At 44.5% G+C, this 24,146-nt stretch overlaps 1 protein-coding gene across 5 annotated transcripts in view; it reads left to right on the top strand.

Annotated features, from left to right (window-relative positions):
- LOC126929096 (tyrosine-protein phosphatase non-receptor type substrate 1-like) overlaps window positions 1-24,146 on the top strand; it is a 56,571-nt gene that overhangs the window by 23,704 nt on the left and 8,721 nt on the right. For all 5 annotated transcript variants that reach the window (XM_050745183.1, XM_050745184.1, XM_050745181.1 and 2 more), the window contains 3 exons: window positions 17,281-17,604; window positions 18,418-18,738; window positions 23,746-24,054. In XM_050745183.1, the coding sequence (XP_050601140.1) occupies window positions 17,281-17,604; window positions 18,418-18,738; window positions 23,746-24,054 (954 nt within the window). The remainder of the gene's footprint in view (window positions 1-17,280; window positions 17,605-18,417; window positions 18,739-23,745; window positions 24,055-24,146) is intronic.

Raw genomic sequence — 24,146 nt, 5'->3', positions numbered from 1 at the left:
ATAGTGTTGGCTGTACTTTGCCATCCCATGTGAAAAAAAAAAAAAAAATTTTTTTTTTTAGACAATCTCGCTCAGTCGCCCAGGCTGGAGTGCAGTGGCACGATCTCTGCTCACTTCAACCTCCACCTCCAGGCTTCAAATGATTCTCGTGAGTCAGCTTCCCATGTAGCTGGGATTACAAGCGTGTACCACCATGCCTGGCTAATTCTTGGACATTTTTCGTAGAGATGGGGTTTTGTCATGTTGGCCAGGCTATTTAGTTGTTTGAGTTTCTTAACACATTTTGAATATTAACCCCTTATGAGATGTATAGTTTATAAATGCAGAATTTTCTTCCACTCCATAGTTGTCTCTTCATTCTCTCCATGATTTAGATCTTTGATTTCTTTTGTTTTTGTTTTTTCGTTTTCTACATACAGGTGCTCTATATATTTTGTTTGATTTATACCTCAGTACTTCATCTTGGGGGATGCTATTTCAAAAGGTATTTAGTTTATTAAATTTACAATTCTATTTGTTTATTACTGGCATAGAAGAAGGTAATTGACTTTTGTATATTAGTCTTGTGTCCTCTGACCTTGCTAAATTATCTTATTTGTTCCAGAAGTTTTTCTTTTGTTTGTTTGGTAGATCTTTGGGATTTTCTGTGTAGACAGCCACATCATACACGAATAAAGACAGTTTTGTTCCTTCCTTTTCAAACTGTATACCATTTATTTCATTTCCTAGCAGTATCTAGGACTTCCAGTATGATGGTGAAGAGAAATGGTGTGGGAGAGCATTCTTACCTTTTTCTCAATTTTATTAGGAAAACATTCATTCTTTTACATTAAATATGATGCTACATATTGGTTTCTTGTATATATCCTTATTAGGTTAAGAAATTTCCCTTGTATTCTTAATATTTTTAGAGTTTTAAAATCTTGAGTGAGCAATGCACTTTGTCAAATGCTTTTTCTGTGTATATTGATGCGATCATATGCTTTTGTTATTTAGTCTATTAATATGATGTATTACATTGATTGATTTATAAATATTGAACCGGCCTTCTCTTCCTGGAATGAACCTCATTAATTGTGATATATTATTATCCTTTTTAAATATTGCTGGATTCAATTTGCTGATATTTTATTAAGGATTTTTACAGTTATGTCTATGAGAGATATTTGTAGCTCTTTTTTTCTTTAATGTCTTTATCTGATTTTGGCATTAGAGTAATTCTAACCTCATAAAATGAGTTGGAAAGTGTTCCTTTCTCTTTTATTTTCTGGAAGATATTATATAAAATCGGTATTACTTCTTCCTTAAATGTTTGGCAGATTTCATCAATGAAACCATATTGTTCTGGTATTTCCTTTTATAGATGGATTTTAACTACTAAATGAATTGGTTTACTAGGCATAGAACAATCTAAGTTTTCTCTGGTTCTCCTTAAGTAAGTTTTGGTAGTTTGTGTCTTTCAAGGAATTGGCTAATTTGATCTAAATTATCAAATTTATGGGAATAGGGTTGTCCATAGTATCCCCTGATCATCTTTTCAGTTTCTGTGGGATCAATAGTAATGACCCCTCTTTTTTTCTCAGTGTTAGTAATTTGTGTCTTCTCACTTGCTTTTCCTTGGTTAGCCTGGTTAGGGACTTATCAATTTTATTCCTATTTATAAAGAACTAGCTTTTGGCTTTTATTTATTTTCTTTATTGTTTTTCCGTTTTTCATTTCACTGATTTCTGCTGTAATTTTTATTATTTTCTTTCTCCTATTGTCTCAAATTTAGCTTTCTGTTCTTTAGTTTACTAAGGTAGAAGTTTAGGCTACTGATTTTGGAATTTCTTCTTTTCTGACACACATTGAATGCTACAAATTTCCTTTTATGCACTACATTAGCCAAATAACCCAAAGTTTTATACTTTTTATTTTCATTTAGTTCAAAGTATTTTCTGATTTCTCTTGAGACTTCTTTTTTGACCCATGGTTTATTGAAAAGTGCACTGTTTAATTTCCTACTATAGTCAGCTATCTTTATTTTTGATTTCTAGTTTAATTCCTTTGTGATCTGAGAACATAATTTGTATGATTTCTATTCTTTTTAATTTGTGAAGGTGCATGTGATGGTCCTGAATGTGGTCTGTCTTGGTGAACATTCCATGAGTGTTTGAGAAGAATGTGCGTTCCGCTGTTATTGGATGAAATACTCTATAAATGTTAATTAGATCAAATTAATTAATAGTGCTGTACAGGTCATCTGTATCTTTACTGATTTTCTGCCTCTTTGATCTATTAATTACTGAAGGAGGGGTATTGAAGTCTCCAACCGTTAATTGTGGATTTGCCTATTTCTCTTTTTAGTTCTGTCTGTTTCATGTCATGAATTTTGACACTTGTTAGAAGCTTAAGATGATTATGACTTCTTGGAGAATTGACTCCTTTATAATTATAGAATGACCTCATTAGTTCTGATACTCTTTCTTATTCTAAAGTCTGCTTTGTCTAAAATGAATATATTAATAGCTACTCCAGTATCCTTTTGATTAGTGTGAGTATAGTGTATCTTCCTCTATTCCCTTACTTAAAAAATTGAGACATAGTTCACATACCATAAAATTCACCCTTTCCAAGTATACAGTTCTGTGCTGATTAGTATATTCACAAAGATGTGAAATTATTGCTGGGCATGGCAGCTCATGCTTGTAATCCCAGAACTTTGGGAGGCCAAGGCAGGTGGATCACTTGGGGCCTGACCAATATGGTGAAACCCCATCTCTACTAAAAATACAAAAATTAGCCAGGCTTAGTGGTGGGTGCCTTGTAGTCTCAGTTACTCAGGAGGCTGAGGCAAGAGAATCAATTGCTTGAAGCCAGGAGTCAGAGGTTGCAGTGAGCTGAGATCATGCCACTGCACTCCAGCCTGGGCAACAGAGCAAGACTCCATCTCAAAAAAGAAAGAAAAAAAAAAGATGTGAAATTATCAACACGAATTCCAGAAACTTATAATTACTCCATGAAGAAATCCATACCCTTTAGCAGTTACTTCCCATTTCCCCTTCCCGGAGACCCTGGCAACCACCAATCTACTTTATGTCTCTATGAATTTTCCTGTTCTGGACATTTCATATAAATGCAATCATATGATGTATATTATGTCTGGCTTTTTTCACTTAGTGTAATGTTTTCAGAGTTCATCCATGTTCGTCCAAGCAATCCTCCTGCCCCAGCCTCCTAAGTAGCTGGGACTGTAGTTGCATGCCACTGTGGCCATGTATCACTACTTCATTCCTTTTTATAACTGGATAATATTCCATTGTATGATGTCATATTTTATTGCATCATCCCATTTTGTTTTTTTATACAGTTGATGGACATTAGGGTTATTTTCATCTTTTGGCTCTGATGAACAAGTCTGCTATGAACATTGAGTTTTTGTGTGGATATATGTTTCAAATCCCTTAGGTAAATACCTAAAAGTGGAATTGTTGAGTCATATGGTAGCTGTATATTTAACATATCAAAGAATCACCAAACTGTTTAACAAAGCAGATGCACAAAGTGGATTTCATATAAGTGGACTCATACACTTTTTGTCCTTTTACATCAACCTTATTTCACTTAACATAATAATGTTTACAAGATTGATCCTTTTGCAGCATCTGTCAGAATTTTATTCTTTTCTATGGCTGAATAATATTTTATTATATGTATGTACCACATTTTGTTTAGTCATTTTTCTGTTGATGGACACTTGATTTGTGTTCCATCTTTTGGCTATTGTGAAGAATGTTGCAATGAACATTGGCAGGCAAGTATCATAGTCCTTGTTTTCAGTTCTTTGCACTATAAAGCTAGGAGTGGAATTGCTGGATCATATGGCAATTCTATGTTTAGCTTTTTGAGAAACTAGAAAACTTTTCTACAGTGACCGCACCCTTTTACATTCTCACCATCAATGAACAAGGGTTCCAATCTCTCCACATCATTGCCAACACTTTTTTTTTTCCTTTTTTAGTTGTTATTTGTAAATAGCCATCCTCTTAGGTATGAAGTGGTTCTGATTTTGTATTTCCTCAATGACTAATGACGTTGAGCATATTTTCTTGTGCTTATTGGACATTTGTGTATCTTCTCCGGGGAAATGCTTATTCAAGTCCTCTCCCCATTTTTTAATTGGGTTGTTTGTCTCTTTCATTGTTGAGTTGTAGGAGCTCTTAATATATTCTAATAATTATATTATTGATATATAATTTGCAGATATTTTCTCCCATTGCATGCGTTGTCTTTTCACTCTCTTGATAATAACATTGGATGCACAAAAGTTTTTAATTTTAATTAATTTTTTCTTTTATTGCTCATGCTTTTGCAACCGCTGCCAAACCCAAGGTTGTGAAGGCTTACATCTATGCTTTTTTCTAACAATTTTATGATTTTAGCTTTTACATTCAGGCTCTAATTTATTTTGAGCCAATTTTTACATACGGAGTGATGTAGGAACCCAACTTCATTTCTTTTGTTCATGGAAATCCTGTTGTTGCAGCACAACCTGTTGAAGAGACTATTCTTTCTACACTGACTGGATTTAACACGCTGATCATAAAACAATTGGCCATATATTTTATGGGTTTATTTCTGGACTTTCAATTCTATTGCACTGGTCTATATGTCTATATATTGGTTTATATAACCTTATGTCATTATCATACTGTGTTAATTACTATAGCTTTATCGTAAGTTTTGAAATTGAGAGTGTGAGTCCTCCTACTTTGTACTTCTTTCTACATGTCTCCTTATAAGAGGGTGACAGAGGGAGATTTGATACACAGAAGAGGAGGAGGTGACATGACCAGAGAGAAGGAGGTTGGAGTGATTTGGCTACAAACCAAGGAATGCCAGCAGCTACTAGAAGCTGGGAGAGGCAAGGAAGAGATTCTTCCTTATAGAGCCTTAAGAGGGAACACAGCCCTGCTGACACCTTGGTATTAGCCCAGTGATTCTGATTTTGGATTTCTGGTCTCCAGAACATTAACAGAATAAAATTCTGTTGTTTTTAGTCACCCAGCCTGTCCTAATTTGTTACAGCAGCCTTGGAGAAATAACACAGATTAAGTATGTCTTACCTAAAATATTTAGGACCAGAAGTGTCCTAGAGTTTTTTTTTTTTTTTTTTTTTGGGCATGTCTGCATATACATAATGAGATATCTTGGAGGTAGGACCCAAGTCTAAACACAAAATTCATTTATGTTTCATACATACCTTACACACATAACCTGAAGATAATTTTATACTATATGATATGGTTTGGCTGTGTCCCCCCACCAAATCTCATCTTGAATTCCCATGTGTTGTGGGAGGGACCTAGTAGGAGGTAATTGAATTATGGGGGCAGTTTTTTCCCATGCTGTTCTCATGATAATGAATAAATCTCATGAGATCTGATGGTTTTAACAAGGGGAGTTTTCCTGCACAAGCTCTCTCTGCCTGCTGCCATCCATGTAAGATGTGACTTGCTCCTCCTTGCCTTCCACCATGATTGTGAGGCTTCACGTGGAACTGTAAGTACAATTAAACCTCTTTCTTTTGTAAATTGCCCAGTCTTATGTATGTCTTTATCAGCGGCATGAAAACGGACTAATATTATGTACTATGCATATAAAATTATAGTGTAAATTTTATACTATGTGTATAAAATACACACATATACTGTGTGTGAGTGTGTGTGTGTTAGCATATAATGTATATAGAGAGATGGAGTGTTGCTATGTTGCCCAGGCTGGACTTGAACTGCTGGGCTCGAGCAATCCTCCTGCCCCCAGCCTCCTAAGTAGCTGGGACTACAGGTGCATGCCAATGCAACCAGTTATACAGTATTTTTAAAATTTTGTGCATGAAACAAAGTTTTGACTGTGTTTTGCCTGCAGACCATCCCATGAGATCAGGTGTAGAATTTCCCACTTGTGTTGTCATGTTGGCCCTCAAAAAGTTTCAGATTTTGGAGCATTTCAAATTTCAGATTTTCAGATTAGGGATGCTCAGCCTCTACAGCTTGCTTTGTAAATTTTTGCTGAAAGCTGGACATGTTGAATAAGAAAATAAACACTGAGGTAAATAGACCTTTAGTGTGAGGATTGATGTTAATCTGGCTAGGAGTTGGGCAGCATTTAATGCTTGTTGTAGCTATAAGCATCAGAGACTTCCAATTCCTTTAAGGTCCTTGTTTTCTCTTCTCTTGGCTCTGGAGCTTTCCTTTGTACAGCTCCCCAGAGAGTCTGTGTCTTGCAGCTGTAAGTCACTGTACTCTATTGGAGCCTTATTGGTATGTGCTAGAGTATGGAGGACAGAGGAATTCCCTAATCCTCTTATTAAGTCTCAATCTTTGGTGGGCCTCTTGCTTCAGGAGTGTGGACTTTAGAAGTATTTTTCTTCTTCCTGCAGGGGTAGAGCTCCCTCCCCTGCCACCACTTTTTTCCTCCCTAGGTGGGACAGGAAGTCTGGAGAGGCCTGGAGTGATGCAGAGCTCCTTTAGCCTAGCGAAGATAGAGTTTCAGAAGTGCCCTCTGCCGAAGTCCTTGCCTCTGGAGATGAGGGAAGAGATCCTGGGTGGGCTTCACACATAGCTGTCTTTTGCCTCTCCCTGCTGGGGCCCTGTGGGGAGCTTTCTTAATGGAACTTGGTGAGCTTTCTGGATGAAAAACCTGCAAGAGTGTGAGGTCTTCCCTCTTGCGCTTCTGCCTCTCATGCTAGTCTGCACATAGCCTTGGCAATTCATCAGAGTTACTATGTAAGCATTCCCACTGACCGACTTAGGCATTGCTCCAGGGAAGCAGAACTTGGGGGTCACATCTATCTGGACTCACCTGACTCTCCAGATTTTTAGGTGGTAGTTTGCTCTGCAACCTCAGTTTCCTAATGGGTTCAAGGAAAGTCACTGATTTTCAGCATATCCAGCCTTTTCTTGTTGTAAGGTCAGGAGTAATGACTTCTGAGTTCTTTGCATGTCAGAGTTGAAAACAAAAGTCTCCACTGTGGGGAGTTTTAATATCAATCTACTACAGCAAGTAAGAAATATTAAGAGTCACAAAATCATAGGACTATAATCTTGGAATCATAAAGACTTTGGCACGTAGAGTCATAGAGTTTTACAACTGGAGAATCATAAATTCTAAGAATAAAAATCCCTCAGATTGAAAATCTCCGTGGACTCACCACTGTTTATAGGACGACATGACATAAAATGATTTTTATGATCTGACCCATTCCGTCTCTCCAGCCTCATTTCTCACCACTTATCTCACCTCCCACCCAAATCCTATTTTCCCTCCCACTCCCCAGCAAACAAATTCCGCCCAGGGTTCCAGCCTTGTCCTAACCTACTTCGTATTCTCTGCTGCACCTTGAATATTGCCTGGAACCTAGCAAACCTTCGATGATCATTTGTTAACCTAATTAATAAATAAAGTGGTAAAACTCTCTGCACGGTGTGTAGCACATAGAAGTATTAACAGTGACCTACCTCTATCATCCACATGATTTTTGCCTCATACTCTTCTAAGCATGTCAGGTGTATTAATTTTATTTTCATAACTATATGTGATACTGCTATTATGATTCCCATTGTAAAGATGAGGGAAGTGAGGCACAGAGAGGTTAGCAATTTGCTCAAGGTTACTCAGCTAATAAGTGGCAAACTGTCATAAATAGGTTGTAATTAGCATGAGGCTTCTATTATTTTCCAGGCACTGTGCTAATGCTAGATGCATTAGGTGCGTAATCTCTCGTTTCATAATAACTCCCATCTAATGCATGAAGAAATGGAGGTTTAGAGGGGTTAGGCGACTTATCCAGGGTCACACGGATAGTAAAAGCTGGAACGGAAGTTCACATCAGGTCTGCCTGCTCTACATCGCACACATTTTGCTGTTCTCTGAGCGGCTTCTGCTTTGCCCCCTTGTCAAGCCATCCAAGTCTTCTTCCTTCAAGACATAGCTCAAGGATCCCTTGGCTATGAAGCCTTCCCTGGCCTCTTCCCCACCCCACCCCTAGCTGCTGCAGTCAGCCTTCCTTCTCTGAGCCTCCATATCCCATCCACCTGCCCTTCACACCCCAGTGGAGCCCAGCGGTTAGAAATTCAGGCTCTCCTGGTGGTCTTAGGTTCAAATTCTGGTTCTGCTGGGTGGACCTGGATTCACCCTTTGTGTGACCATTTGAGCTTTGATTTTTTTTTTCCCCATCTGTAAAATGGAGATAAGAAAATCAGTTCGCACAGGGGGCTGGGTGAAAGGTGTATAAATCTTAGCCAAATGCTTACTGAAGCATATACTACACTGTATTATAATGATCTGTGTAAATGTTCATCTCCATCTCTTAAGTGGAGGGCAGGAACTGATTCTAATGTATCTCTTTGCCCCTAGCACCCAGTATGGCTTAAAATAGGTATTAAATAAATGTGGAGTAAATGAATAAAAAAAGAAATAAATGAATCTCAGAATCCTATTCTCATAATTTGATACATAAAACCTAAGGACCTCATGTCACATAACTGCTAAGTTTGAAGGATCTTAGAGATCAACTTCCTGAGGTGTTCAATCTTTTTGACTATCACCCACAGTTAGTAATATACTTTATATTGCCACCCAGTGTGTGTGCGCATGCCCACACACACACACACAGAGAGAAAAGTTTTGGTGAACAGTTCTTGCCTTTCCTATGTGGGATAAACTCACATAATTCCTCTTCTTTTATCTCTCCTCCCCTCACCTCCTATTCTATCTTCTAACTTTTCCCTTCTCCTCCTTTCATTCTTTTCTTTCCTCTCTCTTCTATCTTTTCCATTTAAAAAATTGCTGTTTTAGGTCCACTACATTGATTTCATGCCCCATGAAAGCATTGTGACCTATGGCTTGAAAATCATTTATCTAGTCCAACTAGACTCCTTGTCCAGCATCTCTAACAGGAGTTCTATACTTACACTTCCCTGATGAAAGAAAGTTCCCCCCAAAGATACACAGTTTCGTTGCTGGACAGCATTTATTGTTAGAAAATTCTTGCTTCTCTTAAGCAGAAATGAACCTCTTGTAACTTCCTCATTGGTCCTAGTTGTTCCTATCTGGCTTGCTGGTCTCTCTGTAAGTTATCAAGCAAATCACCTCATTGAGTTTCCTTTTCTTCTCCTCTTCCTACAGATGTGTCCCACCTAAGTGCTGACAACCTACAAGTCCACCATTAAAGCCATTCTTTGGGGTTAAGGCATTGATCTTCACCCATCATCTCCCATTATTGTATCTGCTTGCTCTCATGGAGATAGGGGTCACTGGGGTTAGTCCACCTGTAGTGGCTGAAGTCTTCAGCTCCTGCAGCAGAGAAGTTTGTTGGGATGATGTGAAATATCAAAAGAGGGTTTCTTTAACCCTTAAATCTCTTTTGCTTGTTTTCTTTCCTCAATGGCTTGGATCTTCCCAGTGAGATGCTCAGTGGGGTTAGCAAATAGCATTTTGGAAATCACAACCAATATTGAAGGGTGAAATAGTATGTTAGCCTTTAACACCTTAGTCTAAATTTTCCCTGTCAGTCTTTTTTCCATCACTTTAAGATCAGCCAGGGGAGGGGAATTATAGTGCTAGCCCTCTATAGGGTCTCCTCAGGCAAGAGGCAGTAACCAGCCTTCACTGCAAGGTAAGTGTCAGATTCTTAGGACTGAAAGATTCCCTTGACCCTACACGTCCAAACTCTCTTCATTCATTCATTGAACAAGTATTTGTCGAGCATCTTATTTGTGCTACATCTTGTGCTAGGTGTTGCAGATACCATGGAGATCAAGAGAGTCCCCATTCCTGGCCTCCATGGTGCATGCAGTCTAGCAGTAGTGACAGTCACCAATGATAAGAAGGTGTGACAGGTGCTCTGCTAAGGTCAGGAGTTGAGGGAGCTTGGAGCAGGGTCTCAGCTCACTGTGTGCTGGAGTCAGGGAAGGCTTCCTGGGGTGGACATTTGAGCTGAGACATGAAGGACAAGGAGCCTGTGGCTGAGTAGTTAATCTCTCCCTGGCTTCCCTCCTTCTCCCCACCCCCCAGTGCAGGCAGCATCAATGCCCCCATCAAGTCATCATCCTGAACTCCTCTGGGTCATTAGTTTAAATCAGTAGTTCTTAAGTTTTAACTCAGTCAGAATACTGTTTTGTTTAGTTTGTTCAACTGCAGATTTTAGGACCTCTGTAGGATTCTACATCTGGGGTGGGGCTGTGATCTGCATGTCAGTCCATGGCTCGTATCTTCGGAAATCCTGGTCTATATCAGAATTCCACGGTTTTGGCCTTTACGCTTGACTATTTGATCAGTTTCTGAAGGAAAGAGGAAAAGGAAGTTCAGGAATGCCAAGGTTATCTTTCTGGAATTGCTGAGTCTGGGGAGGCATTGGGAGGGTGGTGTTGGTGATAGCAGGGACTAGGAGTTCTCAGAGGGGTCCAGCAAGGGCCCTTGGTCCTGGCACCCAACAACCTGGGGGACCTCCCACCAGCCATGTTGTGCTCCTGCCTCACCTCACAGCAGTAGATCAAAGGCACATGGTAGCACTGGCCACATAATTAGCAGAGCATGTCCCAGAATAATTAAATGTTTCAAAACAGTAACAGCAGAGCAGTAAATCAAGTGCGGGTCCCTCTGAGAGTGGGGCCCTATGCAATGCAGGGGTCAGATAACCAGCAGGCTCAGCAGTGGGGTGAGTGGAGCCCCGGCCCAGACTGAAACTCCTGGGTACAGGAAATGAAACCAGGCCTGTGAATATTCAAAGAAGAAGGATCCTTAGAGATCACCTAGATCAGTTCCCTCCATGTCCAGCTGTAGAATCCAAAGCCCAGAGAGATGGCCCAAGCTCACCCTGCAAATTGGTGGCAGAGCCAGATCAGAATCCCAGCCCCAGGACCTTCCTTCCCCCTCTTCCTCTCCCCCGATCTCTTCTTTCCCGAGGTGGTTTCATCCTATGCAATGTCCATGTGGAAACTATCCACAAGTTGACAACTTGCAAATATCTCTCCCCCAGCTCCAGAGTCCTGTGTCCAGCCATCCCCAACTGCAGTGGCCTCTTGCTTCTTCTTCTCCCCTGCTTCCTTCCTTACCCACCTCCAGTCTGTCCCTCCTCCAACACACACATACACACAGCCACCAGAGTGTGAGTTTGCAATCTGCGACCTGGATCCTGCTCCGGTACTGCTCTCTGCCCAAGGCATTGCACACAGATTATACTCCTACCTCATCAGCACACAGCCTCCAAGATCAAGTCCTGCAGTTTCTCCCATGACCATCTGTCCCCTCACTCTGCTCCCACCAAGTGACCTTGCTGTGGCTCACGTATGCCCAGCTCATGCCTGCCCTGCAAGTGCATTCCTCTCTTTGGAACATTCTTTTCCTAGAACTCCCTGTGACTTCCACTTCCTTCATTCAGGTCTCAGCTCATAGGCCCCTCCCAGAAAAGGCTTCCTGTGCACATGGTCTAAAATATACCCCCGCCACTCTCTATCCCCTGCCTTATTTTTCTTCTTACCAGTTAACCTCCCTGGAATTATACTGCCTAGTTATTCCTTTGTTTTTACTATCTTGCTCACTGCTCACTTGCTCAGTGCTCCGAATGATGCCTGCTACATAATTGGCACTCTATAAAGAACTGATGGAGGAGTAAGTAAATCAATAATCAAACAAATTGATTTAACACATGTATGTTCAGGGGCTCTTCAGTGTCAGGGGCTGTGCAAGGCAGTGAGGTCTCAGACATGGAGCAAGTGGACAAGGAAGGGTTCCTGTCCCCAAGGAGGCTGATCATTGTGTTGGGGAGACATGGACCTGTGTTCGCAGGAGGCTCAGAGTGACATGTGCAGCTTGTCGAGGATGAGTCTAAGAAGATGGGGTGAGGGTAAAAGATCCATGGGTCCTTGGAGCAAGGAGTTGGATTTTAGGGGTATCAATGTCCTTTTTTTTGGAGACAGAGTCTTGCTCCGTCCCCAGGCTGGAGTGCACTGGCAAGATCTTGGCTCACTGCAACCTTTGCCTCCCGGGTTCAAGCGATTCTCTTGCCTCAGCCTCCCGAGTAGCTGGGATTACAGGCGCATGCCACCATGCCTGGCTAATTTTTGTATTTTTAGTAGAGATGGGGTTTCACCATGTTGGTCAAGCTGGTCTCGAACCCCTGACCTTGTCATCTGCCTGCCTCGGCCTCCCAAAGTGCTGGGATTACAGGTGTGAGCCACCGTGCCTGGCCCAATGTCCCTTTTCTGAAGACCTAGCAGCTCTCTGTCCTTTCTGGTCCCTCAGCCTGTTAGGCCAGCACGGGGGCCCATATTCATGATGAGGGCTTTTAGGTCCCCAGCTCCTATAAAAGGTCATGCTTATAGAGTAGGTGACAGCCAATTCTTGCCAGTGCTAGAATAAGGAAGGAGACTGACGTGACTCTACTCAGAGGAAGCTGAGCCTTACCCAGTGGATGCATGGCCCAGCCTGGGTGAGCCCTGTGGGTAACTTGGCATTCCTCAGGCCATCCCTTGGAAAACTCCATCTTCACCACTTCCCCTTTAGCCTTCCAGCCTCACAAGGCAGGCCGCCCATGGCTGCCCACCCACTGCAGCTTAGCCTGGGTGTCGCCAGTCTTCTCCTTCTGTGTAAATGGTATGATTAAGCTGGAGGGCAGAGAAAGGAACCCTAAAAGAAGCCCACTTCCTCCAGGAAGCCTTCTTTGCTTTCTCAGTGGGAGTGCTTCCTTCTTTCCCTTGCCCTGTAGCACATACCTTCCTCCTAGTTTGTTTATCCATGGGTCCATCCACCCATCCATCCATCCACCCATCCATCCATCCACCCATCCATCCATCCACCCATCCATCCATCCAACAAACATTCATCCAGCACTTATTTACACTAGTGACCAAGAACATGGTCCCTGTGCTTCAGAGCCCACAGTCTAATAAGGGAAAGAATTATTATGCAACTAGTTTCGAGTTAACAATTTAATTATAACTGTGATAAATGCTCTGCAAGAGACGTATTTGAACCTACGGGGAGATATTAGGTAGAAAAGACTTCCCTGATGAAGGAATGTTTCACCCAAGACCTCACTGTCTGCTATGGTAGCCAGTAGCCACATGTGACTATTGAGCCCCTGAAATGTGGCTAATGTCACCAAGGAACTGAGGGTAGATGAATAATTTTATCAAAATAAAATAACTATTCTGTGTCAGGCCCTGTTAAGGCCAGTCCAAACTAGTCTGGTTGAAAACACCAACAATTACGTCTAGTTCAGCATCCACCTCTTCCCCTCACCCCAGCCCAATGTTGCCCCCAAGTCCCTGCTGAAGGATCTGGAAGGGATGGAGGTAAAGCATCCTTTTGTTCCTCCTCCTTTCCCTGAATTGGGCCTGTCTATCATCTGGTGTGTTAGGGCCTGGGAGGGAAGATGGAAAAAGAGGGACCTTTTACCCAACAATGCTCTGTTCACTATGCTCTGTTCAACAATGCTCTGTTCACTATGGCTGGACTCTGGAAGCCAGCTGCCTCCTAGGGCACAGGTGTGGATTCCTAGGAGGATCCTGAATGTGTGCATGCATGCATGCATGTGCGTGTGGGTGTGCCCATGTGTGTATGCTGTGGGGGTACACAGTCTGCTGCACAGTCTCTCTTATGCATGATCTGATTCAGGTTCACAGCTCCCCGCTGGAGTCCATGCTGCAGTCTCTTACTGCTAGGCCCTCTTGCCAGTGGTCATCTCTCTTGAGTGGGATGCTCTAAGCTCAGCTCCCTCCTTTCAGTGGGGATCTCTCCATGGACTTCACCCCCTTGCTACTCTGCAAGGAGGAAGCTTGAGCTGCTGCCCTGCCACCCCGTCCCTCTACCCTGCCGTCTCTTTTCAGTTCCTTTTTCTCTTGCTCAGGGAAACATCAAGGTGGATCAACAAATTCACTGTTGCTTCAGGAGACACCTGGAAAAAGAGAAGCCAGCCTCCTCCTCCTGCAGGCACCCAATATCTAGGAGTCATTTTAGGGTGCCTTGCTTGGCTGGGTGGTGGGGGGGGGGTTGTGAGGTTGGGGGGAGTTTCTGTAACGACCTCCCCCAGGCTGACAACTCCTCTCTTTCCTCTCCCTCCACTTTAGCTGAGCGTACAGACCCCAAAGAGATGGGATGGCCGGGGAGCAGGCCAGGCTTGGCTGCTTTGTAATCATACCTGGCCCCAAAGGTTCATTTGTTATTACCGAGTATCTCTTCTGTGCCCGGCACTGTGTGGCTGCTGGTTACAGCCATGAATAAAGATCAGTAGTCTTCAGGGCAAATCATTTATTTTTCATGAGGGAAGTGGATAAAAACAAATAAGTATACATCAGGGCTAACCATTGGAAAGCCAAGTAATGCAGGGTAAGGAAATAGAGAGACCAAAGGGAGAGGCTGTTTTCATAGGGAGGTCAGGGAAACTGGTGGCTGTGTTTCAAATTCATGTTTCCCCAACTTGGAGCCTAGTAGACTATTTTGGGCCACGGGTAATCCGTGCTGCCATTGTGCAAGCCTAGTGAAGCCATGAGGCAAGGGTTGGGTTTCAAAGTCTAGGGTCTTTCTTGGTTGCACGTGGTTGTGTATGTCGAGGTTCACTTCTCAACCCTCTGGGCCCATGTCTGATCCATTCTGCATTCCCAGAAGCCATGTCTGGGTCTGGGACAGGGCAGGCTTTTAATGCTGCTTGTTCAGCATGGAGGAGCCTCCAGGAGAAGGGACATCAAGGCTCAGCCTATCAGAGGCCAGCTTTGTGGCTTGAAGCTTGAGGCAGAGCTCAACCACTTCCCTGTCTTGCTCATGGGGAATCAGAGAGGTTGGAACCCAGTGAAAGGCTCCAGATGCCTCGCTGGCTAGACACCACAGGCCTGAAGGTTTGGGGCTTGGAAGGAGGCCTTGGCCACAATGACCACTTCTCTCACTGTGGCTCAAGCCTCTGCTCCAGGCATGGCAGGGAATGGGGTGGGGTGAGCAACTGGGAAGTATAAGGTCTGCTCCAGGCTGTCAGAGGCTGGTCAGTGGCTCCTGGGCTCTTTCAGGGCCTTATCCAGTGGTTGTCACCGGGAACAGACCAGGAGCACTGTGAGTCTCTCACCATGGCTACCACACCTGGGTGGGCCCTGGGCTCCCTCCTGCCCACCCTTCTGCTGGGACTCACAGGTGAGTCCTGATTCCTGTCCAGAGAGACCCTCAGGGCAGGCAAGGAAACCCCCAGGAATGACCAAATCCAGCCACCGTGTCTTCCTGAAGGGAGACTGAGTCTCAGAAGACGTGACCGAACTGTTTTCCTGCCAGTCAGGTGCTATTTTTCATCTTTTCTTCAATGTAGACCTTGTGGATAAAGGGAGTTGGTGGGAGCTGGGGGATCAGAGGAGGAAGTGGCCTAATGGTGAGGGGCTCAGGGGAGGTCAGGAGGTAAAAGAAGAGCCCACCTCCCAGATTTCTTGATGTCAGCTCTAGTCTGGGTGGCTACCTGTTCTGGATCAGAAAGGGTGTAAGGGTGGAAAAGACAGAGAGAGAGAAAGAAAGAGAGAGAGAAGTCGCCAGAGTGATGGAGCCTCCAGCATTGGAGGCATGGAAGAGTCCTGGACCCAAAGTCAGACCAGCCTTCTTACCCTCCTTCCTTAGCCACTGATAGGCTGTGTGACCTTGAGCAAGTCACGAGACCTTTCTGAGTCTCTGTTTCCTCTTCTGAAAGTGGGGACAATAATACCAGCCTCCCATAGCTGGGATGTGGAGGAAAAGAAGCATACACGGCTGAAAGTGTTTTCTGAACCACATGGTGCTGTGTGCAGGGTGGGTGATAAGGGCAGAGCACAGTTCAGAAGGTACTAGAGCTGTGTGCTAAGAGGATGAGTTCCTATGGCCTCCTGCGCTGCCCTCTGCCTGTCATCCTGCTTGTCATTGGTTGTTTATTTGCCTTTCCCCCGCACCTGACCAGATGCTTCTCAAGGGTAGGGGTCCTGTCTGACTCATCTCTGTGGTCTCAGCACCCAGCTCCTGACCCGGTGCAGAGCAGGGGCTCAGGGAATGCTGCGAAGACTTGGGGAGGTTCCTGCTCCAGAGCTCTGCAGGGCTGTCTTTAGGAGGAGGGGTGAGTCTCATCCTGCAGTTTTCCTGGAAAAATTCTGGGAGACAGGTCTCAGGTTATATCCCAGAAGCAGGAAATATTTTGTCATAGTCCTAGCTGTGTGTGAGGGTAAATGGAGCTGCTTTTCATGGAGAGTGCTCCCTGTCACTGGAGGTAAGCAAGCAGACGACGGGGGTCTAGTGAGGTGTTGATGGGAGGGACCCGAGTAGGAGGGCCAACCATCCCTGTTGGGGTGATTCTTGACTTTACATTCAAGTCCTTATAAACTTACATCCACAGTGGAAATCCTGATTCATCACCATTCCCTTCCTATCCCAACTCGGTCCTTCTCGAGTTCTTCCTATCTCAAAGCGTAGAGCTACCACCCACACAGCTGCTCTAGAGAAAACCTGGGAATTGTTGATCCATAATTCATTCTGTCCCTCATCCCCTATCCTGCCCGTCACTGAGTCCTGTGGGCTGTATCTTCCAAATGTGTCTTGAGTCTCCTTTTCTCACCACCCTAGTCCAGGCTACCATCACCTCGGCCTGGAGGCCTGTACCAGCTTCCCCACTGGTGTCCCTGCTTCCATTCCTGCCACCCTCCTTCCCATTCTCCACACAACCCCAGTTATCTTCTAAAAAAATGTACATCAGACCACTTTGCCCCTCTATCAAAGTCTCGTCTGGTTTCCCATCACTCTCAGAATAGAATCAAGATTATCACCATGGTCCCCAGGCTCTTCTCACTCTGGACCTCTTTGCCATGACACTAGGGTCCTACAGACTTCTTGGTTTCTCAAGCCCACCAAGCTATTCCTGCCCGAGGTCCTTCTCTCCTGCTATCCCTGCTGTCTGGAATGTCCTTCCTCTGTCCCTTCCCATGGCTGGCTCCTATTCATTCCTCGGTTTCAGCTTAATGATATGTCACCTCCTCAAGGAATTCTTCCCCAGCTGCCCTTCTAGAATAAGTCCTCCCCATATTCTCCATCTGTGCACTCTTTGGGTTTCCTTGAGGGCATTGGGCTCAGTCGTAATCACATTTGCATTTGCTTGTTTTCTTTTGATCAAATGCTGATGTGCTGCCTGAAGATGGAACCAGATACAGCACATAGTAGGTCCCCAGGGCCTGACACAGCTCTGGTGCCACTGGTGCCTGTGGGGTGTGTCCCATCCTCAGTGTGCAGTCACAGTTGCTCTTTCCTTAGCTGGACAGCCCTTCATCTCTCTGACTGGTCCATCTCAGAGGACAAGCCCTGGAGACTCGGTGCCTTTCAACTGTACTGCTGGCCCCTTCAACTCCAAGGACTTCTCCCGGGACTTCAATGTTACCTGGTTGAAGGACAGTGATGAACATCCAGCCTCAGCTCAGCGCCTGGTGCCTGACAATGAAGGCAATGACTTCATCACCAGCAAGGCATGGGTGACACTGACCCGACAGGATGTCTCATCTGAGATCACCTGCGAAGTCACCCACAGGGCCCTGGTAGAGCCCCTGAAAACAACCATGAATCTCTCCCAAGTGCTCCGAGGTGAATGGGCAGTCAGGTGGGGTGGACATTAACCCTGGAAGCATCCAGCTTTCAGGGGTTTTGCCCAAAGCTTCATTTCATAAATGGGGAAATGAAATTCCTCATTGATTTCTGATCGTGTGTATTGTGGTTATAAGCACAGGTTCCAGGGGTTTACTGTCTGGGTTTTAATCCTACCTGTGCCACTTTATAACTTGTGGGATCTTGCGAGTTATGTGACTATTTAATGCCAGTTTCTTTATATAATAGGAATAAGATGAGGACCTACTTCATAGGTGTCCTGTGAAGATTAAATGAATTATTCCTTATAAAACACACATAACGGTGCCTGGCATACAGTAACTTACTTATGAATGTTTCATCTTGTTATTATCTGGCCCCAGACTCCCTTTCTAAACATCTTTGTTCTATTAATGTCATTGTTACAGTTTTTTAATTAAAATGTTTATTATTAATTTAATAATAATGAATAGCCACTGTATGCCAGACACTGTGCTCAGTGCTGGGGATGCAGCAACGAGCAAAATAAAGTCCCTGTCCTCATGGGCATCACCTTTTACTAATTCTTAAAATTACATTTTCTGATATGAAATATTTCAAAAACACAGAATATAGTAGACACCCCTGTATCCTTACCCATATTTAATGAATATTAACATTTAGCCCTATTTGCTTTACATTGTGCATACAAGAAAAAATTATTTCTTTACAAAAAGGCGAGAGACCTTGGGGCTGGTCCCTGGAGAGGAAAGCATGGGTGGCCACAGGCAGGGGCTGATTTCACCAGATCTTACTTCCTATTCCTCTGTCTAGTTGTCCCCACCCTGAAGATCACCACTGAAACCTCTGGGACCCGTGTACGTGTGCAAGACAGAGTGAATCTCACCTGCCATGTCCTCCACTTCTATCCCGCCCACCTGCGACTCACCTGGATGGAGAACAGGCGCATGATCCAGACCCTGGCGTCCCCTCAGGCCACCAGAAATCGAGATGGGACATACTCTCTGGAGCACACGTGGCAGGCAGAGGTCACGCCGGAGGAGCGTGAGTTTGCTTGCTGGGTTGTCCACGATGAGCAGCCCCCGCTCAAGGCCAATGTCACCCTGCAAGGCCAGGTGCACAGGCAGGGGAAAGGTGGGTGCAGCCTCTGACCCAGCCCCTCTCGACATCCCCTGTGGGCAGCATGGCTGGGGAGGGTCGGAGACTCAGGGCGGCATCAGGTGATGGTGAAGGATGGAAGGATACCCTCAGCTGGTGATAAAACTCTCACGCATTCGCCCCCAAACTCCACTCCTTATGCCTTCCTCCACACCCTCCCCAAGAAGAAAGGGTGGGACTTCTCTTCCCTAATTCCATGCATTCTTGATGTTGAAAGTTCTCCACCTTAACAATTGACTGCAAGAAATGGCAGAGATTAAGGACTGCTGAGCACCAAAGTGCCTTATAGAAAGGCTATTAATCAAGACTGGCACAGTTGAAAGTTTCTGGATGGCACCTTTAAAGAGAGGCCAGAATTCTGAATTCAGCTGGAAAAGAGGGTCTGTGCAGGCCCATACACGGGGTCAGGACAGGCCCTTACAGTCGGTTGGACAGGCCCTTAGAGTGGGTCAGACAGGTCCTTACAGTGGGTCAGACAGGTCCTTACATGGGGTCAGGACAAGCCCTTACACAGGGTCAGCATAGGCCCTTACATGGGGTCAGGACAGGCCCTTACAGTGGGTCAGACAAGCCCTTACATGGGGTCAGACAGGCCCTTACATAGGGTCAGTGCAGCCCCTTACATAGAGTCAGAACAGGCACTTACATAGTGTCAGGACAGGACCTTTGAGTCAGTGCACGCCTTTACCTAGGGCCAGGGCAGACCCTTACACGGGGTCAGAACAGATCTTCCTCCTCCTCTCCCCTTCCTTTTCCCCCTCACTTTCCTTCTCCTTCCATTCTTCTCTTTTTCCTTGTCCTCTTCACTTTCTCCCTTTTTTGAGTGTTTTTTTATATTACCTTTTGTTTTGTTTTGTTTTGTTTTTACACTTTGATTTTAGGTTCAGGGCCCATGTGCAGGTTTTTATATAGGTAAATTGTGTGTTGGAGTTTGGTGTACAGCCTGTTATTTTTTGACTTTTTAATAACAGCCATTCTGGCTGGTGTGGGATGGTATCTCATTGTGGTTTTTATTTGCATTTCTTTAATATTAGTGATGTTGAACATTTTTTCACAAGCTTGTTTGCCGCGGATATGTCTTCTTTTGAAAAGTAGCTGTTCACATCCTTTGCCCAGTTTTTAATGGTGTTGTTTTTTTACTTGTGAATTTATGTAAGTTCCTTATAGATTGTGGATCTTAGACCTTTGTCGGATGCATAGTTTGTGAAGATTTTCTCCCATTTTGTGGGTTGTCTGTTGGCTCTGCTGATAGTTTTTCTGGCGGGCCTTGCCTTCCGGAATCTCCTCTACCTCCGATCTCTCTCACTTTTTCTGTCCTCAAATGATTTTCCCCACAAGAGGGAGCTGCCTGCTGGCAGTTCAGATTCAGAGAGCGCGGGCTGCTTTCCTTTGGTCCAGCTTGGACCAGCTTGGGAGAATGAATTATCAGTCCAGAGTGGGCCTGTTGGGTGGTGGAGGCAGACAGTGTCCGAGAGGGTGGGTGGAGGTTATTAGGATTGGCCGGGCCTGGCGAACTAGGAATAAGCCAGCATGTGGACTCACAGCTCTGCAGAACCACATGAAGCCAGAAAGGACAGTCCCTTTTGGGCGGTGAGGGTGTTTGCCTCTGTGTACGAGTATTACAGTGCAGGCCACTGCCAGAGCAAGGGTGGACGGGTGCCGGACCGGCAACAACAGCCCGTCTTCCCACCAGGGCCTTCTACCTCCCCTTCTCTCTTTCCCTGACGGAATTGGCCTCTACCTGGCTGCTGTAAGGATTCTTAAGGAGAATGATCCCACTCAGCTTTCAATTTCTCCGTGCCTTTTTGTCTGTTGTCCAGCAGAAATAAGAAAAACACTCACCCAGCAGGATACACAGGTCTGGTTGAAAAACTGGAAACTGGTCCTTTCTGATCAGGAGCAAGTTACAATATTTCTTTATTGACTCATGCTGGGTTTTTCTTCTCTTATTTTTCTCTTTTGCCTGCATACAGTCTATCTGGCCCACTGCTGCAACATTAACCCCCTGGGAGCATCCTTTTCATTATACGGCTCCCCTATGTAGCTTTGTGGGGCCCCGTGCTCTGCAGGGGGAAGGGCAGCCCCTTCCTTTTCTGGCATTTAGGCCCCTTTCTCTTTGGTGTTAACAAAGCATTGCAGCTATCCTTCCCCAACCTGGCTCATAAATGCCTTCATCAGCACCCTCACCTCTTACGCACTCCCCACTCTGTGTCTCTGCTCCTACTGGCTGACACCCGTAGAGCATTTACTGCACACTAGGCATCCTCAAATATGTTATCTGAACCTACAACAGAGCCCAGAGCTAGCACGGGGACCAAGGTCTCAGAGGTTCCAAACAGCATAGCTGGGGTTAGAATGTAGGCATGTCTGTTCAAAAATTCAATGTGTTTTTCTGCATTTTTCTTTCCTATCCTGCCTGAGAATACAAAGCTTAGTGTTATCTCAAGTCTCTTCTCAAATCTCAATTTTAAATGCTCTATTTCTGATATTTATTTCTTCCTGAATTCCTGAACTCCTGACCTCAGGTGATCCACCTGCCTCGGCCTCCCAAAGTGCTGGGATTACAGGCGTGAGCCACCACACCTGGCCGCAACTCCCTTTCTGAGTCAAGTTTTCCATCAGTGCAATGACAATTCTTACACCCACCTCAAAGAGCCCTGCTTAAGATTCTTTTCCTTGACTCCTGCCTGGCATCTGGACAATGGGACCCATAGCAAGTTATCTGCAGTGACTGCAGTCTCCATAGTGCCTAGCCTAGAGCTGAGCTGCAAGTAGGACAATATTAAAGGTCATTTAATATAGAAGCAACTGTGCAGAAGTAGAGGCAGCTATGAAGTAACAGAAAAAGGCCTTGACTTGGAGTCAGAACTCCTGGGTTACAATGTCAATTCTGTTCACTGTGAGGCCCTTGGATGAGTCACTAACCCTCCCTGAGCCTTTTCTTTATCTGTTAATATTAAAAATACGATTAATAGGCCGGGCGCGGTGGCTCACGCCTGTAATCCCTGCACTTTGGGAGGCCGAGGCGGGCGGATCACGAGGTCAGTAGATCGAGACCATCCTGGCTGACACGGTGAAACCCCGTCTCTACTAAAAATACAAAAAATTAGCCGGGCACGGTGGCGAGCGCCTGTAGTCCCAGCTACTCCGGAGGCTGAGGCAGGAGAATGGCGCGAACCCGGGAGGCGGAGCTTGCAGTGAGCCGAGATGGTGCCACTGCACTCCAGCCTGGGCGACAGAGTGAAGACTCCGCCTCAAAATAAAAATAAAAATAAAAATAAAAAATAAAAATAAAAATACGATTAATAATTCCTTGGATGGTCATTGTGAATATATGGTGCTGATGGTTACCATTTATATAGTGATTACTGTGTGCCACATATTCTACTTAGTTACATCCCTTAATTTATTAATTAACTCTGAGAGAAATGCAAATCAAAACCACAATGAGATACCATCTCACACCAGTCAGAATATCAAGTATTAAAAACTCAAGAAATGACAGATGTTGGCGAGGCCATGGAGAAATAGGAATGCTTTTACACTGTTGGTGGGAATGTAAATTAGTTCAACCATTGTGAAAGACAGTGTGGCGATTCCTCAAGGATCTAGAACCAGAAATACCATTTAACCCAGCAATTCCATTACAGGGTACATACCCAAAGGAATATAAATCATTGTATTACAAAGATATGTACATGCGTATGTTCATAGCAGCACTACTCACAATAGCAAAGCAGTAAAATTAATTCCTTGACATGGAATCAACCCAAATGCCCATCAGTGATAGACTGGATAAATAAAATGTGGTACATATACACCATGGAATACTGTGCAGCCATAAAAAGGAATGAGATTGTGTCCTTTGCAGGGACGTGGATAAAGCTGGAAGCCATTATCCTCAGCAAACTAATGCAGGAAGAGAAAATCAAACACAGCATGTTCTCACTCATAAGTAGGAGCCGAATAATGAGAACACATGGACTCAGGGAGGAAAACAACAGACACCAAGGCCTTTTGCAGTGGGTGAGGGGAAGGAGAGCCTCAGGACCAAAAGCTAATGTATGCGGGGCTTAATACCTAGGTGATGGGTTGATAAGTGCAGCAAACCACCATGGCACAGGTTTACCTATGTAACAAACCTGCACATTCTGCACATGTATCCCAAAACTTAAAGTAAAATAAAATTTAAAAAAAGAAAGAAAAGAAAAATGTACTTCATCAAACCTAATGGCTAAACAAAGGAAGTCTGACTTTAATTATACTCCAGATATCAAAATGAGATGAATAATTGTTATAAAATTTAAGCCATTCTTCTATAAAAAACAAATCATCCCCATTTTACAGATGAGAAAACTGAGACTCTGAGGGTTAAGTTGCTTGGGCTCCAGTGGAGAGCTGGAAACGTAAACTTGGGTGGAGTGAGATCCTAAAGCCTGTGCTCCTAACCTTTTCTCTATGGTTCTAACGTCTTCTCCATGACCTGGCCTCTGAGAAGTGAGGTTCTCTTCCATTTTCAAAGACTGAGGGTAGGGCTGAGTGACAGTAAGGGGTGCTGACCATGGAGCCTGACTACCTGGCTAAGATCCCAGCTCAGCCACTGTCTAGTGGACCTTAACAAGTTATTTAGCCTGTCTGGCCTCAGTTTCCTCATCTGTGAAATGGGAATAGTAACAGCTCCCACTTCTGAGGGCTGCCATGAGAACTCAGTGACTTAGGGAAGAGCCTGTAGGCAGGGTAAGTGCCAAGTGAGTGTCCACTATGCAGTATCTGTAGAAGTTTACCTCCTTACAAACTGCTGTTTCCCATTCTACAGTTTCATTGGCCTCTGATACCAGATTCGGAAACTGGTTCCTATGAGAACATAACCTTTACATCTTATGAAAGAGGAAGCAATGGGCTTCTTGGCAGATGCTGTGTATTTGTTCACACTGGGGTTCAGGCACTTCTGTGCCCTCTCATGGGAGGGGTCTATCCTTGCAGGCCGGAGTGTGCAGCCTTACAAGTTGCAAGGCCCCCTTCAGCGATCTGAGCCCGGCACAAGGATCCGATTGACCTACACATCCTCAGGGTTCGCAACACACCAGGTTACTGTGACCTGGCTTAAAAACAAACACGAGCTCCCAAACCCTCAGACCAGCATCCAGTACAGTGGACACACCTACAATGTGACCAGCAGTGTGCTTGTCCTGCTGACGGATGATGATGTATTCTCCCACGTCATTTGCCACGTTGAGCACAAGTTGACGCTGTTTTTCCAGAAAACCATTGGCCTGGACCAGTACCTCCGGGGTAAGATCTCTCTCTCTGCTCAGCTGAGGCAGTTCAGAGATGGGGTGGGGACTTCTCTGAGCCTCAGTTTCCTCAATGAAAAATGAGGAAGA

The sequence above is a fragment of the Macaca thibetana genome, chromosome 10, assembly GCF_024542745.1.
Source record: "Macaca thibetana thibetana isolate TM-01 chromosome 10, ASM2454274v1, whole genome shotgun sequence".
Taxonomy (NCBI): Eukaryota; Metazoa; Chordata; class Mammalia; order Primates; family Cercopithecidae; genus Macaca; species Macaca thibetana.
This window is presented reverse-complemented; position numbering and strand designations above follow the sequence as displayed.